Below are 17,134 nucleotides of genomic sequence, written 5' to 3'. Positions count from 1 at the left end.
GCTGTCACACTGTATCAGTATTTGCTCTGATGTCATATTACAATCGCACGTGTGTGACTTTAGCTCCACTGCCAAGTCCACAGAAAGATAAGCCACTGTCCTACAGCTACTGTTATCAATACAGAGGAGTGACAGACAGAAAAGGGAGGGCAATGTCAGAACTTACTTTAAATCCTTCTCAGAAAGTTCCAGAAAGAGATTATTTGTCCTCTAATCTTCTGTTTCCTCTCTGAGTCCAAATGAAAGATCAAAAACAAACAAAAGTGTATTGTGTGCATCTCACACACCGCAAGTCCCACTCCACTGCTCACTGATGTTCTCTGGAATAAGGAGGGAACTCTGTTGCCAGCTCCCAGGCTTACAGCCAATCCTGTTAAAGTTCTTTCTGACTCTTGGCCAATGGCGTGCGCCTCATTCTCCGGCCCTCCCCGCCCCCCTCCTCTTCCTCCTGCTGCTGAAGCTTCTCATGATTGTGGACAAACTCATAGTTGTGGAGTATGACAGAGTAAGAGGAATTACTGTAGTATTTACAGTGTGAGCAGCGGTGGGGAAGATTTCCATTACGAAAGAGCGGCGAACAAGTGGACAGATAAAGAAGCCAGAGATTAATTATAGTGGTTGGTTTTAATCTGTCAGGATACTTTTCCCTTTTTTTAAAGGGTGATTTATCAGCATGGATTATTAGTTTAAAATAGTACAATCCTGCTCCGTCTTTTTAAACTTAGCTCAGGCGCTGACATGTTTAATTATTACATGATTGTAATAAAAGAATTATGATGGGGGTTGACGGGTCACTCCATCCTCACGATAGATTATCTGCTTATCTTTTTAGCATCTGTTCACATGAAAATAAGGACTGTGACGCAAACAGCGACAAAGACTGAATCGTGTTTGACATGTTTTACTACATAGCTGCAGTTCTACAGATGATGTGACACCCTATTGCTTCAGTGGCCAGAGGGAATATAGCATGCTCCGAAAGACATGAATTGCAAATGCTCCCAACAACACACGGACAGATATGGCTTGTGTTCCAGGGCCAGTGAGCATCTGCTCTGCTTGTATATCACGGAAGCCTCTCTAGCTATCAGTGGTACTGATAACAACTCACTTGATAACATGCACACTCAGACATCTTTCTTTTTGCTCCCGAGGGGCTGGAGCCATGGTGTTTGGTCAAGAGGGATTCTCCCCTCAGTCAAGAGGTGGAATTAGTCAGGTTGCTTTTACTCCAGCAAGTCTTCGGGCAAAAGCATGAGCAGCAGTAGCAGAGAGTCTTTTTTCGAAGGGTAGATAATAACGATGATATTTGAATCAAACTGCGTTTTCAGCCCGTCTCATCCATCTCAGGCGCAAGATGAAAATACTTTATTTATTTATTTTTCAATTTCTAAAAAAAATGCAATTCCAGGAAAATAATGGAAAAGAGGAAGAAAAAGTAAAATCATAAACAAAATGGTATTACATATGAAAGTCGTGCATATTAATTTATTTTCAAACACAGTCTTTTATTTGAGGTTAAACAGGTTTCACCTTCGAGCCTGTGTTCATAAATGAGGATATGACTTTATTAATGATTAAAAGCTACAGTTTGTTTGATGCCTATTAAGACTCTCTATTGACATATGATCTTTATTTAAGGGATTTAAGTGACTTTGAAGGCGTCGTGGTTGTTTGTAACAGACGGGCTGGATTTAATATTTCAGAAACTGCTTATCTACTTGGATTTTCTCATTCAACCGTCTCTAGAGTTTAGAGAATGATCAGGAAAAAAGAAAAATATATTAGGTGAGTGCCAGGTTTCTGTTGATGCCAGAAGTCAGAGGAGAATGGCCAGACAGCTTTGAGCTGATAGGAACAAATGATAATCCACCTTTGGACACTGAGGATAGTCTATAAGACAGAAGTACAGAACATTTGGAAAGAAAAATGTTGCCCAGTCTGATGAGTCTCAGTTTCTATTGTGACATTTGGAATGTGGGATCAGCATTTGGTGTAAACAACATGAAACATGTCCATCTTTTTATGACCACAGTGCAACCATCTTCTAATGGCTGCTTCCAGCAGGATAACACAGCACAGAGCTCAAATCATCTCAAACTCAAACTGAGTGTTCACTGTACCCAAATGGCCTCCAAGGTGACCAGAACTCAAAATCTGCAACTGTGCAACGCGAACTTGTTTCCAGTACCTTGTTGAATCTGTGGCATGGAGAATTAAAGCAGTTCTGTAGGCAAAAGGGGAGATCAACACATCACTAGCAAGCTGTAAGCAACAAAGTTGCTGATGATACTTTTATTTATCCTGTTGAGTAGATATGAACTCGTATTCCTTCTCGTGTTTCTCCATGTTCATATTTCCTCCTATTTCCTTGTTTCTTGCGTTGCTCACCTTTGCCTTCCTTTGTTTAAAATTTGTATTCTGTGTCCCTGTGGTTTATCCCGCCCAGTATTTTAGTCGTAATTTTCCTGGTTTGTCTCTTGTTATGTTGCATCCTTTGATTTCCTTCCTTTGTGGCCATCTACCCCACCCTTAGCAGGTTCATTGTGTTCAACAGTTATCACCTGTGTCCAATCAGCCGTGTGTGTATAACAGTGTCACTCCCAGTGTCAGTTTATGTATTTTCCCCCCTTTCCTCTGTTTAACCTTCTCAGTGGATTTCTCTTTTGTTATGCCAGTTATGTGAACTGTTTTTTCTTTTTCCTTGTTTCTTAGCTGCAGCTTATTCTGGTGTTTGCATTGCATTTTTTGGTAATACATAAAATCTATGTATTACCTTAAAAGTAAAATTGTCTTTCGGGAGTAACTTTGTGGTAAATATCACAATGGTGGTTCAGTTTTATGACAAGCATGCAAAAAGGCAGGCAGGGATACATGCAGCAGAGCTGGGAAGCCCTCAGAGAACAGCCAGGCATTCAGGTTGGGCTTCAGCAAAGAAAGCAGAGTCCTACTACACAAAGCTGTCTGGCCCCAAGGTTTGTCAAACTCACAGGAGTGGAAGGGTTATGCTAATACTGTGCAAAGGGTGAACATTTTGTTCTTCTTTTGCATTGTGGCATTAAAACATCATACACAGAGTAAACAGCAGGAAATGAACACAAACTTACAAATGCAATTTGTCGGAGGAAAGGGAAATTGTTTTGAGTTTAACCTGTAAAAGCCAAAGAGCGGGAATTCCTTGAAGACATGAGAAAGTGGGAAAAAAGCACCCATTCTCTGCTGCCTCTCCCTGAGCAGACATGACAGGTTTACAAGCACAGAGGAAGCAGCTGACAAACACACACACAGTGTGCCGGACTCCGCCTGCAGAAGCCTTATTGAAAGACAAAACGGCAATCGATAAGTCTGCTTTGGGACGGGTAATACACCGCTGCAGATACATAACTGCATAACATCCCCCTCGCCAAAACGCACCACATTTGTTCCACTGCAGTGAACGGAGAAGTACCGCAAAAGCTGTTGACAGGAACCATCTCTGTGGGGGAAAGGTGCTCTTCATGGTGTGAGTTATGGAGACTCAGTACTGTGTAAAAAATAAAAAATAAAAAGTTCCCAAAGGGACAAACACACGGAGGAAAGTAAAGAAAGTAAGCACTGTGTTCCAGTGTTTTCCTAAAAGCAAGCATGAGATCATTCCATGATTTCAGCTGTCATTTTTCTCCAATTCTTGGACAAAGATGAGTAACAAAGGATCCGGACATAAATAAACGTAGTGTTTGGCTTTGAAGAGACGGCTCATCGCAGCAGATTATCTTTGCGGTGAGTGACGTTAAAAACATAACGTGATTACAAGGTGTCGAAAACCACGTCTTCCTGTAGAGCATCACCTCTGTCAGCTCCGTCAGTTACAAACCTCCCCCCCCACCAGGCTTCATTTTTAATGAGCATATCAGTTTGAAAACATTACAAATGAAACCTGTAAAGGTGGGAGCACTTTATATCTGTTATTTAAATTTTGATCAGCCAAATCGTAACTATCTTTGGCCTAAAGGGAGCGTAGGATGATGAGAAAAGAGGGCAGAGAAGATTTTGTTGTAATTAGTAAAAAAAAAGAAGAAAAAAAACCCAAAACACTAATAACTGACAGAGAACCATCTGCTCTCAGCTGACAGACCCAGCAGTAGACACACAAGCATGCACAAGCACACACATTTGTCCCGGTCACATCACTCAGTTTGATTCACCTTCATTAAACTGCACTGTGCATAAACTTCTCGTGTCACAGAAGTTTATGTCAAAGAGTGGCTTTTTTTTTGCCTCATCTCTTCTGTTCATCCTCTTGTTCTTTCTCTGGTCACTCCTCCCCTCCAGCAGCGTCTGTTCTCCCCGATACAGCCACGATTTTTTATTTTTTATTTGTTCATTGTTGTCCTCTGGAAAGTTTCCAAGGTGCTGTCACTCCTGAAGAAGACAGGTTATATGCTTTCCAAACAGTGGTCAGGACTAGTATTAAAAAAACAGACATGCTCAGATCTTGTTGCTGTTCCACATGATGCCTGGAAGCATCCTGATCTGGTGAATTATAGAGCCCACAAAGAAAACAGTTACCATTACTGTCTCTGCCTTTATAAAAGTCTAGTTATTCTCCTGACAGTCACCACCGCAGTGGGCAGGACCACATTGTGTCATCCAAGGTGGCTGTCTCCATCTTTTATGTACATGGATATATCCCCCACAGCCACGCCTGGTGGTTTCAAAAATCCTTCCTCTCAAATCACCTCATGTTCATATGAGGTCAGCTGAATTTATTTGAAACTGGAGAACTTACAGCTTAACATTTCTGAATTGTAGCTGTTTATAAGGTTTTTGGCTACTTCTACGTGACCTTATTTGATGGCTGAACTCACAACAGAGCAAAAAAAGGATACCAACCTTCTTGCAACAAGAAAAAAATCGGTGGTTGCCGGCTGCATTCAATTTTTCCGCAACCTGTCTCCAAACAGATGTGGGTCCAGTTCAGACTGACAGACGTCACTCTCAGACAGATTGCCAAGAAATTGCAATCAGTTGCAATCAGTCTGCACAACGAGTGGACACACCTACTTTGCAGTAGGAGACTTGACTCAAGTGGTTGCCAGCTGGTGTTCTGGTTGTATATTTATATATAAAAGCAAGCTTGCTCACCGCCTGTGAGGTTTTGCAGTTAAATCGCTATCCTGCAACATCTATGACACTATTTAGGCAAGAATATCTGAATTTCAGGTTCGGATCTATGAGGTTCTGGCTGGACTCTGAATTTAAGTAGTCAATGTGAATTTCTCTGTATAAGTAGTATCCGTAGTAGCCATTCACCTTTTCACAATTATTTATCTCTTTTGATCACTTAAATAAAAAAATAAAGAGTTATCTTTATCTTTAAGCATTTCTCAGTCGTTTTAGATATCTCTTAATCTTTCTTCTCAAACTTGCTCAGACCCACTTAGTTCTTATATATTTATTTGACTTCATGTTTTCACGTACTCCAACGATGTGCAGAAATCCTGATTAGGATGCTTCTTGGACACCTCTTAGGTGAGGTGTTTCAGGCATGTCAGATTGGGATGAGACCCTGGCACTAACCTGCAATGTGCTGGAGAGATTATGCCTTTCTGCTGCCATGGGAACACCTTGGTATCCACCCAGAATAGCTGGAGGTGGTGGCTGGGGAGAGGGAGGCATCGGTGCCTCTGCTTAGACTGCTGCACCCAGAAAAGATGACCAGGAAAAGTGGTGGAAAATGTTGCATGAATGCATCTTTAAAAAATAATAATGGTTAAACTATTCAGAGTTTGTGTGTCCTCATCAGGACTGTAAGAGCCCAGTAAAGGAAAAACACACTATGACTTCAAGACAAGTAATGCGCTAATCTAATTTCTAAAATCAGTCTTCACAAATATTTTATAACATCGGAACTACTTAGTTAATATGTATTGCTTAGGCCTACTGTACATCAATGTGATTAACAGGGACAGAAATGCTACAAACCGATGGACTGTAATAGCATATTCAACGATCCATTTAAAATGTAATACTATTAAAATAAGTGGCACTGCACAGATGCAATTAGAGCTTCTGGAACTCATATATTAAACCACTGTGGCACAAAAACTGTTGTTGGGAAGAGTGCTTATTTCCATTATCAGGCCTAACTGACAGTTATGTCCGTTTAATTGGGCATATCAGGATTTTGTTTGTTTTATTCCTAATGTTTAAAATGCAGAGACGGCCGTAGCCGACACTATCCGTACATCTGATTCAATTTTTTCCACTTCTGTTGTTCCTCATTAAGAAAATATGAGTATGAGTGTTTCAATGCAACAGTAAACATGACAACACTAATTAAACCAATTAACAATTTGAATTGTTCGTGCATGTATCTTGCAGTGAAAGACGGGAATAACTCACGCTTGATTTATTTTATTTCTTTTTCACATATTTCCAGTGATAAGCCATTTTACATAGTCATCCTCTATCACAGCGTCTCCTACACTGAAACTAGGGAAGGACCTGTGAGGGTGGCTTGGAGACAGACAGGGGTTGTTGGAAATCGTCACAGAGCAGAGCAATCATGCATGGCCTTCCAGCGTCGGTCTGTCCTGCTGCTTTTTCCTCATTTTCTCCATTCAACCGGGTCGTTTCAGCACTCGTATGCCACAGTTTTAAACATATTTGTGGGAAGCACAGCAGACTTTATTTTTTTCCATCCATAGCTTGCTTCTTAAAAATCTGACAGGCTGGATTGAGATACTGAATGAATTCTTTTTGAAGTGCAGCCATAATTTGAGCTGCAGCACATTAATATCTTTTTTTTGGTCAGTTAGCGGAAGAAAAAAAAATCTGTTCCTGTTTTAGAAACACACTTTATAGAACTGAGTCCTTCACCCAGCACAGTTTGTTATCCTGCATGGACTCACACAGAGGCACAAGCAAGGATCTGAGTAAAATGTTAAAAATACAATCTTAAGTCACCCTTTACTTTTTTATTTTTAGCGTCCAAGGAGTTGGACTCTGTTGGATTTTTAAAGCGGTCTTGAGCAATAGTTCCTCAGGCTATTTAATGGTATTTCGAAGTTTTTCTTTGGACATCAGTTGCTTTTACACTTATTTTCAGTCCAGGCTTTGTACCTGACCATTTCAGAGGAATGTTTTTTTTGTTAACACTGACCTATGAACTATTAAATCATTAAAAAGGCACCCAAATCACAGGAGTAACCAGTGTCTACACATAACCTTTGAGTTTAATCTACAGTTTGAAAGGCACCAAGATGATTTTTGGAGAACTATTAGCTGAAAACTTGGCATATCTTTGCACGGTGCGCAGTATGTCTTTAAAACTAAGAGGAAACTAGGCAAGGCAAATTTATTTGTATAGCACAATTCAACAAGGTGATTCAAAGTGCTAGATAAGTTCAGATGAGAAGTATCTAAATGTCATGCCCTTAAGTAAAGAGAAAAAAAGAGAAAAGAAACCCCAGCAAAGACCAGACACAGGTCCAGGCTGACAGATGCATCTGGCCCTGCAGTTAATTCTACAGTTCACTGACACTTCATCAGAAATGATCGGCGGCAGGATGGCTGTCAAGTCATTTTTAAGGAAGGGAAGCAGAGAAAAGGCTGAAGTGTGACAAATTAAACAAACATGAACTGAAAATGTCCACAGGTTCAAATCGCCATCAGTATGCATGGAGGTCAGGAGAGAAGTACAACATTAAGAGTGCATTTTAGTCAGATGTGATAAATCTTGTCAAAACTGATCAAAAGTACCATAAAAATACTGTCAGATTTTGACCCATTATCTACCAACACCATCTGGAAAGCATCTCATTAGCAATAATTTCATTTTTCAGCATGACAATGAGCTCAAACACCCCATCGGTGCAGTAAAAGAATACCAAGATATAATAAAATCGATCAGATTGTCCTTGAAGTAGTTGAAGTAGTGACAAAAAGCAACCAGCATCCAAAGAAGAGCTTTAAAACCTGGTAAACTGTCTCTGAAAACGACTCCTAGAAATCACAAGAAAGCTTTGAGAGTGCTCAGGCTGAGTAAAAGAGTAAAGGCGGCCAAACCAATTACTGACTTTCAAGCTTATTAGCTTTGTGCAACAGTTTTTGCCTTATTTGTGCCTTTTCTTTGTACCTCTGTCAGTGCGCCCCAGGGTGGCCGTGGCTACAATGTAGCTTGCCATCACCAGTGTGTGAATGGGTGGATGACTGGTTGTGTAAAGCGCTTTGGGGTCCTTAGGGACTAGTAGTGCGCTATACAAATACAGGCCATTTACTTACCATTTTCCATGCATGTAGTAAATGTTTGATGCAAAACAGAAATTATGAGTGTCTCAACTTTACCACTGTATTGTTCAGAGACTTTTAGGAGTGCCTGTCAATCTGTCTGAATTATAAATTTGTGGTGGTCAGTTTTGTAATTAGATTAAAAAGATTTAAAAAACTGTGGAGCAACGAGGCTGTGGAGGAGCTTCGCACGTGTTTGGAGACCACAGACTGGGACACATTGAAGGCTGCTTCTAACAGCTTGGACGAGTTTACGGACACTGTCACCTCCTATATCCACTTCTGTGAGGACAGCATTGTGCCATCACGCACCAGGGTGAGTTATAACAATGACAAACCCTGGTTTACTCCTAAACTCAAAAAGCTGTGGCTGGAAAAGAGAAAGGCGTTCAGAAGCGGAGACAGGGACTGCTACAGAGAGGCCAAGTACAGGTTCACTAAAGAAGTGGACATTGCTAAACATCAGCACTCTGAGAAGATGCAGCAGCAGATCTCAGAGAATGACTCGGCCTCTGTGTGGAAAGGTTTTAGGAATATCACAAACTACAAGCCTAAAACCCCCCACTCCACTGATGACTTGCTCTTAGCCAACACCCTTAACGACTTCTACTGCCGTTTTGACGAGCCATCAGGCAGCCTTCACACCTCCAACGCCCCCAACAATAGAGGCACTTTGGACACTCATTCCCCCACCTCTCCCCCCTCCATAGAGCCATCACCACCTTCAAACTGTTCACCTACAACACCCCCCTCCTCACCCCACACAAAAGAGGATTTCACACCACCTCCTCCCACCACAACTCTTCATATTCATGAAGCAGATGTGAGGAAGCAGTTTAAGAACCTGAATGCTCGGAAAGCTCCCGGCCCAGACGGTGTGTCTCCTGCCACCCTCAGACACTATGCAAACGAGCTGGCCCCAGTGTTTTCTGGCATTTTCAACTCCTCACTGCAGGCATGTCATGTGCCTGCCTGCTTCAAGTCCTCCACCATAATCCCTGTCCCCAAGAAACCTAGGATCACTGGACCAAATGACTACAGACCCGTGGCTCTGACATCTGTGGTCATGAAGTCTTTAGAGCGCCTAGTTCTCTCCCATCTCAGGACCCTCACGGCCCCCCTCCTGGACCCCCTGCAGTTTGCATACAGAGCCAACAGGTCTGTAGATGACGCCATCAACATGGCCCTACACTTCATCCTGCAGCATCTGGACTCCCCAGGAACCTACGCCAGGATCCTGTTTGTGGACTTCAGCTCTGCCTTCAACACCATCTCCGAGGCAAGCTTTCCCAGATGAATGTGCCTGATCCCATCTGCCGGTGGATCACTGACTTCCTGATGGACAGGAAGCAGCATGTGAGGCTGGGAAAGAATGTCTCGGACTCCCGGACCATCAGCACCGGCTCCCCTCAGGGCTGTGTTCTTTCTCCTCTGCTCTTCTCCCTGTACACCTCCACCCACCAGTCTGTCAAGCTAATCAAGTTTGCAGATGACACCACCGTTATTGGGCTCATCTCTGACGGGGATGAGTCTGCCTACAGGAGGGAGGTTGAACGTCTGGTGTCCTGGTGCAGCCACAACAACCTGGTGCTGAATGCCCAGAAGACAGTGGAGATTATTGTGGACTTCAGGAAGCACACAGCCCCACTCCCCCCCATCATCCTGACTGACACCCCCATCACCTCTGTGGACTCATTCCGCTTCCTGGGTACCACCATCACCCAGGACCTGAAGTGGGAGCCCACCATCACCTCCGTCATCAAGAAAGCCCAGCAGAGGATGTACTTCCTGAGGCAGCTGAAGAAATTCAACCTGCCAACACGGACGATGATGCAGTTCTACGCTGCAATCATCGAGTCCATCCTCACCTCCTCCATCACCGTGTGGTACGCTGGAGCCACTATCAGGGACAAACAGAGACTGCAGCGTGTTGTGCGCTCTGCTGAGAAGGTGATTGGCTGCAGACTCCCATCTTTGCAGGACCTGTACACCTCCAGTACACTGCGGCGTGCAGCTCGGATCTCAGCTGACCCTTCTCACCCTGGACACAGTCTGTTTGACCTGCTCCCCTCAGGCAGGAGGCTCCGGTCCATTCGCACCAGAACCTCTCGCCATAAGAACAGTTTCTTCCCCTCTGCTGTTGGACACATGAACAATAACCATATGACTGTTCCCGCCACTAACACATGACCCTACGCTGTGTCACTGCATCATTCCATGTTTGGCACTGATCACCACCTGCACTCATGTATATATCTTTCAACGTAGCACTCTTAATTCTTATTCTCATGTATATATCTCATGTATATCTCATGCACATATCTTTCTACATAGCACTTTTAATTCTTATCCCTACTTTTATTTTTTTTCATGTCTATTTAAGTACTATTTATGACACTATGTTTACACTGAAGCACCGCAGCAATTTCCTAATGTTGTAAACCTGCTCAACATTTGGCAATAAACCCCTTTCTGATTCTGATTAAAACAAACAGGCCATGAGCAACGTCAGTTAAACAGCACTCCCTGCTGGTGACAACTGCTCATTACAATCTGGTCAAAGCAATTTCACAGTCAGTGTGGAGAGAATCTACACTGGGGTTTGTCCTTAAAACAATGCTTAATAACTGTAAATGCAGTCTTGTCTCGATGGCATCCATCTACCTAATTAAGGCCAACTCGCTCATCTGAAACAGTCAAACGGGACATTAGCCTGTTAATGGCGTTGCATCTATGAAGTTGTCAAAAGTATCAAATATCCAGAGTTGAAATAACAGGCCGAAAGCAAGATTACATTTTCTGAAGTCCATCATTTATTTATATAAATACATATAAAATACAATATAAACATTTCATTTTTTGTTGCATTTTTCTCCATTAATACAAGGCGGGGTCTGGGGAAAAAGCCATTACATATCTGTAAATATTTTGTGTTGTGCATTTGCAAATGGGGAAAAAAAAGAATTAAAACAAAACAAACAAACAAACAAACAAACAAACAGGAAAAAAAACAAAACAAGTGTAAATCTTTCCACACAAATCTCAATCCTGTGTCCTCAGTCACCAGAGACGCAGAGTGTTATATTCACTTAAGGTTAAAAGGTCATCATAACATACAAAAACTATTCAAGAATTACATCCAAAAAAAGCTAACTCCAGCTATGTGAAGACCCCGTTAGCTTAACAGAATTTCAACACATGAAGCGTAGCAGTCAAGCAAAGCTGCTCATATCTTCCAACTGAATGGCTAAGTTGTGCATATTGTGCAAGTCTTGTAATAGTCTTAATTTTTGCATTATGTCTCTGCAAGGAAGCAGCAAAAACTCACTAGAGCTCTGCTCTGGATCCTACAAGAACTTAGTCTGCCCTCCCCGGCATGTGTCACAGCAACGGTTCATAGGAGACTCAAGTCAGAAGTGAAAACTGATGCCGTTTAAAGACTGCATTTTCAATGAATGTCTACACCACGAGCAGCAGCTGTGAATCAAGCAGCAAAGGAGTGGACGTGCGCTCTCAAACACCTAAACCCGGTTGTGCTTGCTTGTAGCCCTTTGAACAAAGACCTGAAAAACAGGACGCGTGGCTTCTAAACAGTTGTTCTTTTAGGTAGAGTGAAATAAACAACCCTTGATTTCAGTGCACAGTCTTTAAATAATAATAAAAAAAGTATATTGAGAAGTAAGATCAAATCTGAATAAAAAGGGTAAAAAAAGAGAAAAAAAAGATCTGTTTTAGAAGCTTTGTGAGGAAGCCAGTATTCCTGTACAGCTCAGGCTCTCACTGGAAGAGCCCTGTAGAGCAGGTGGTCAGTTTCTAAGACTTTATTTTATTAATTTCTTAAGTGTCGACATCTGTGGGAGAACTTTGGCCTTACCTTAAGTAGAAATCAGAAAAGCTAAACCTTTTGGTTTGGTTCAGTAACCTTAAATATAGTTTCGCTTATAATTTAAAGATTGTCTTTTGCAGTTTGTAGTAAAGGAGTTATCAAAAAATATATATAAAGTCCAGACGAACTGGGTTTGCATCTCAGACTACCACAGTAGTTTCCTTATTTTACTCAACCCCAAACCCCTGAGAAGCTGCTGCGTCACTCATCCTTGTCATGATTGGCATTTCCATTCATGACGCCGTTGGTGTGGTGCGACCATGTCTGAGCCTGAAGGACCTTTGGCAGTCTCTTGCCCTTGGTGTAGGCATGGTACCAGAAGTTGAGGAAGAGAAACAAGAAAATCAGCCCGTACAGGCCGATGATGTAGACGAAGATTGGGAACTGGTATGGGCAGTCCTTTATGAAGAAATACTGGGAGATGTGGCTGGTCACCATAACAAACTGAATCTACAAAGCAAATAAAGAATATAGTGGTTGACTTATAGTGCCAAAGTTTAACCCAGGTCTTTGTAAAGAAGAGCAAAAATAAATATAAAAAGCCATTTGACATACCAGCTGGATGGTTGTGAGGTACTTCTTCCACCACAGGTACTTCTGGTATTTGGGTCCCATGGCAGTCAGCCCATAGTATGTGTACATGATCACGTGAACGACACAATTTAGCAGGGCGTGGAATGTTCCCAGTCCACCTGTAACAGGGAGTGGATGAGGCATTGCGAAAGAAAATGTCAAGGAGTTCATATACTGTCATGAATGAAGGTTGCTTGTACATCGAAGAAGAGGAGATGGTGGTTTTTACCTGCAGAAAAGCGGACACCAAACCACCAGGTGAATGGCATGATGGAGTGATGGTAGACATGAAGGAAAGTCACCTGGCTGTTCTTTTTCCTCAGCACAAAGAAAATCTGAAAAGAGACGCAGTGCTTTAAAATAAACTGGGTGAGGCCTGGGTGGATATTACAAAGACATAGGTATGCAACTTTCCCCCCCCACTTACTGTGTCTAACATCTCAATGAACTTTGAGAAGTAGTAAAGCCAGCACGTTGCTGCCATCTGGAGGAGAAGTGAGAAAACTTTAGCGCCAGACCCACATACGTCAAAACCTTGAACTACTCGTTTGTAATCAGCTCATCTGAACTTAATAGTGACTTACCCTCAGGCCTTGTGGCGAGTCAGAGTAGTCCACCAAGTCGCAGCGGAAGGAATATCCGGTTCCCCATCCTGACATCACAAACTATGACACAAATGGTGGAAGTTTCGGTTACATGAACAAACAAGACAAGCAGGAAAGTTCCATGTATCAGCTTCTCACGTCATTCACTTTCCACCACCTTTTCATTTAAAAACAGATTTTTCATACAAATAGAAACAAAAGCAGTTCTGCTAGTGTACACCACCCAAACCAAACCCTATTCCAGGACATGCAGTTGGAATTTCTAATTCTGCCAAACCATTTCATCCACTTATTTCTCATCTCTTCTTACTTCCTTTTCACCTTCACTGTAACTCAAATCATGCTGCTGAATCGCATGTCTGCAGGTTAATATCTTGACTTGCATCACCTGCTCCACCCAAACGGCACACCACATGTCTACAATTAAATCTAGCTGCAAATCACAGCTTTCCAAACAGACATGAACACAAACCGCAGCGCGTCTGTGGCTGAACATTCAGTGCAAGTAATTTACAAATTAGAGGTTGTCCTCCATCAACCCAATGCTGTAATGTTTTCCTTCAAGTTTACCTGAATATATCCAATCTCTGGTGTAAAAATAAATTCTGTCACTCAGGTTCATTCATGGCTCATTGGAAAGCAGTGAAACCAAAGTTATGTGGGACCAGAGAAGCATTTGCTGAATACAAAGCATTTTAATAAGGAAATGACACCTGCTGATCTGGTTTAACCTCAAATAACCAGTCCATGAAGGGGAGAAGAAAAAAAAAAAAAAAGTGTATTTCACAAGAGGGCATGTGTCATAGCAATTTGAAACAATGCAAGACGTTCACTCTCTGTACGGTATGGAGTGCAAAACCTTCCAGGAAAGGATTTCACTTTTAAAATACCCGTCAGCACCAACTGAAGTAAAAAAACAAAACAAAACAATAGTATGTGGACTCACCTCATAGCACATGTAGAGTGACAGGGCCACCACGCTGAAATTGTAGACTACAAGAACTCCTTTGAGGTCAAAGGCTTTGCGATTCTCCATGATTCGAGGCCCCAGTGATGTCACAAAGTAAATGTATGCTGTGATGATGATGGTTTGGGGGATAGGAGACGACATGAGCAGCCAATTCTCCGTCCGTGTATCTGCAAAAAAAAAAAACATGTAGAGGGGTTTGAAAAAAATATGCAGACAGAAAACCAAAAGTGATAGCACAGAGTTAGTTTTGGGCAAAGACTCACCTGCATTTTGCATGAACTCATCATAAATCAGCCCAACAGTGGACTTTATGCTTCCAAACTCCATTTTCAGACAAGCTGCTTGTACTTCACCTAGAAGGAGCAGAGGCAAAGGTCACAGTGTCAGTTTAGACTACAAGTTCAGTGGTATTTGGATGAAAAGCAGAGCACAGAAGCAGGCTCGGTGATATTTGTATCTAGCAACTTCAACCCATGTATGTAGGGGCTTTTGAATATGTATGAAGACTTTACTAAACAAAAATAATAAAATAATTGTAAAACAGATATTTTTTTAATTTAAAAAAAAAAAAGAAAGAGCCATTAATGGTGGCAATTGTTACTACCTCTTGAATGTTTTATACAAAAAGCACAGAGGAGGAACTGGAACGGTTTGTCTAGGGGGAGGGAGAAGGAAAAACAAGTGCAACAGGACTGCTCACTGAGACAAATTCCTCAAGATGCATTATCGCAGGATGAAACTTTAACGCATGTTCAAAATCAAAAATCATGAACCATGTTGCCGTTACAGTTCGGGTTAGGGCACACTGAACTACAGTCAACTACAAAGTCTCAAAGACTGGACTGTTTGAGGGAGGAAAGAAAAAGAAAAAAGAAAAAGGCCACTCAGCTATTCTTGGCTGCCCTTCTGAGGCAGACAAAGCGAGAGTGTGATGGGAGTACAATGAGTAGCAGCCCCTCTCTCTCGTCAAAAAACAAGCCACTGTGTGACCAGAATTCATTCAGTAATGAATCAAAACCCAACTTCAACATAGTCCACGTCACACAGACTCTTAGTAGGCTTTGTTGACAGTAATCTACATGCAGATACTGGGCGCTGTTGCTTTTATGACACTGAACCTTATTTAAAAACTGTTCCTGATGAGTGAAAACACCCCATCTATACAATGGATTCAGGACTAGTGCTGAACCAAGTGAAGGTAAGCAGTGAGTGATCAGACAGGTTTTAACCTCTGTGATACTATATAAAGTTTGCCAAAGGGAAATGCTCAATCTGTCATGCAGACAAAGCAGAAGTGAAGCAACTGTAGAGCACAAACCAACAGGTTAGCCTACAGTATTGTTGTAGTTTGTGAAGAAAGAGCAATACATTTGCGAAAGCAACACGTAAAACACATCATCCCTCGTCTGCTGTGGAACCTAACCCTACATGACAGGTTTTCGAGGTGTGTCTACCTGTGTGACACAGGAGCCTAACTGGCTAAAGTGATAAAAGGCATGGCCGTCTGGATTCTCCTCACTAATCAAGACACGGCAAGCCTTGACACGCCAATTAACGTTATAGTCAGAGATGAAGATGTGAAAGCTGCTACTCCCATGGCGTGGCTCCTCATTTGTGCAACGTCAACTTCCGCAGGTTACTAAGACAGAAATGTACTTTCAGGTGAGAGGTGGCTACCACCCTCAATTATTAGCTTTTTATAGACCACGAAATAAAATATTTAATATTCATATTATGTGCCACAGAGTGAGCGACAGTACTAAACCCAGACTGGGATTTAGTTGTCAATTAAGAAAAAACAAACAAAAACTTAAGATGAACTTAGTAGACAGCCACTTCGTTTTAAGCATCACAGCAAGTTTAAAATGTGCTGTATAAAAACGTTCATCAATGTATGGCCTATACTTAACATTCTATATCTATAAGCTGAAGATTTACAGTATCCAGGTGGAAAGTTTAGGTTTTCTCGTCTTTTTTCAGAAAACAAAAGCAGCCATCATGCGTGTCACAGTGACCAGAAATGTTTCAGTAATCACGGGCAGGTTTATGGTCGTTGCGCCGGTGTTTTTACATCCTTCCCGTCTTTGTATTTTTACCCCCATTAGAAAGAAAACTCACCAGCCCTCAGCGCCACGGCAGCTGAAACTCAACGACAATCCCCCTTCAACCGCCGAATCGTTGCTATCCAAATTCCCGTTTCCACCTGCAGCCCTCCTACAGGTGTACGCTTCGCTCTCCTGTCACTCGCTAACAGCGCACGCGCTGCTCGCTCCCTTATGCCGGCGAGCCGGAGGCGGGGTTCTGCCTCACGCCACGCCCCCCGCGCTCGCTGATTGGAGCAGTTGTGGTTCAACTGGACCCAGTTTAATTCTTGAGCAATGGCTCATCCGAAGCGACGTGACATTTTTTAACAATGATACATGTCTATCTTGACACGTAATTAATCATTTGTTTCAGTTGGAAAACTGCTAAATTGTAATTTTCCACTATAATCACAATAACAGTGGCATTTCCTCTGATTTTAATAAAGCAGACGGACAATTATCCCTAATGTTTATGACAGTGATGTCTTAAATGTTTATATGTCAATAAAACCAATGTGTAAAACTTGTAGGGGGTGTGTCCAACAAAGGTTTCGCCATCGCTTCTTTACTAAGCCCTGACGGCACAACAAATGCAAATTTTTTTAGTAATGACAACAGGACAATCTGTGTTTTTGAATGCCACCTGGTTACTCCCATGTAAGCAATATGGGTAAAGTCTTTTAAAAATCAGGTGTAGACTGAAACCACACCTTTTTAAATGGCCTGCAGATGTCTAGGTAAAGGT

The 17,134-nt window shown here is 42.1% G+C and overlaps 2 protein-coding genes across 3 annotated transcripts in view; both read right to left on the bottom strand.

Annotated features, from left to right (window-relative positions):
* The window catches only part of pde4d (phosphodiesterase 4D, cAMP-specific), a 316,846-nt gene that overhangs the window by 210,599 nt on the left and 89,113 nt on the right, over nucleotides 1-17,134 (bottom strand). The window contains exon 1 of one of the 2 annotated variants that reach the window (XM_082555161.1): nucleotides 167-328. The exons of the other annotated variant lie outside the window; for it this stretch is intronic. The gene's annotated coding sequence lies outside the window, so the exon portion shown is untranslated. Of the gene's footprint in view, nucleotides 1-166; nucleotides 329-17,134 lie in introns of those variants that run through there. 2 annotated transcript variants of the gene reach the window in all.
* Nucleotides 11,062-16,564, bottom strand: elovl7a (ELOVL fatty acid elongase 7a). Its single transcript, XM_082555176.1, has 8 exons — nucleotides 16,424-16,564; nucleotides 14,569-14,658; nucleotides 14,282-14,472; nucleotides 13,315-13,395; nucleotides 13,158-13,214; nucleotides 12,960-13,065; nucleotides 12,713-12,849; nucleotides 11,062-12,607 (listed from the first exon to the last, which is right to left on the bottom strand). Exons 2-8 carry the CDS (start codon nucleotides 14,630-14,632, stop codon nucleotides 12,359-12,361), a joined length of 885 nt encoding a protein of 294 aa, XP_082411302.1. The 5' UTR covers nucleotides 14,633-14,658; nucleotides 16,424-16,564; the 3' UTR covers nucleotides 11,062-12,358.

This window comes from Aulonocara stuartgranti (assembly GCF_965226115.1).
Source record: "Aulonocara stuartgranti genome assembly, chromosome: 12".
Taxonomy (NCBI): domain Eukaryota; kingdom Metazoa; phylum Chordata; class Actinopteri; order Cichliformes; family Cichlidae; genus Aulonocara; species Aulonocara stuartgranti.
The sequence above is the reverse complement of the archived record's forward strand: the minus strand, read 5'-3'. Positions and strand labels throughout refer to the sequence as shown.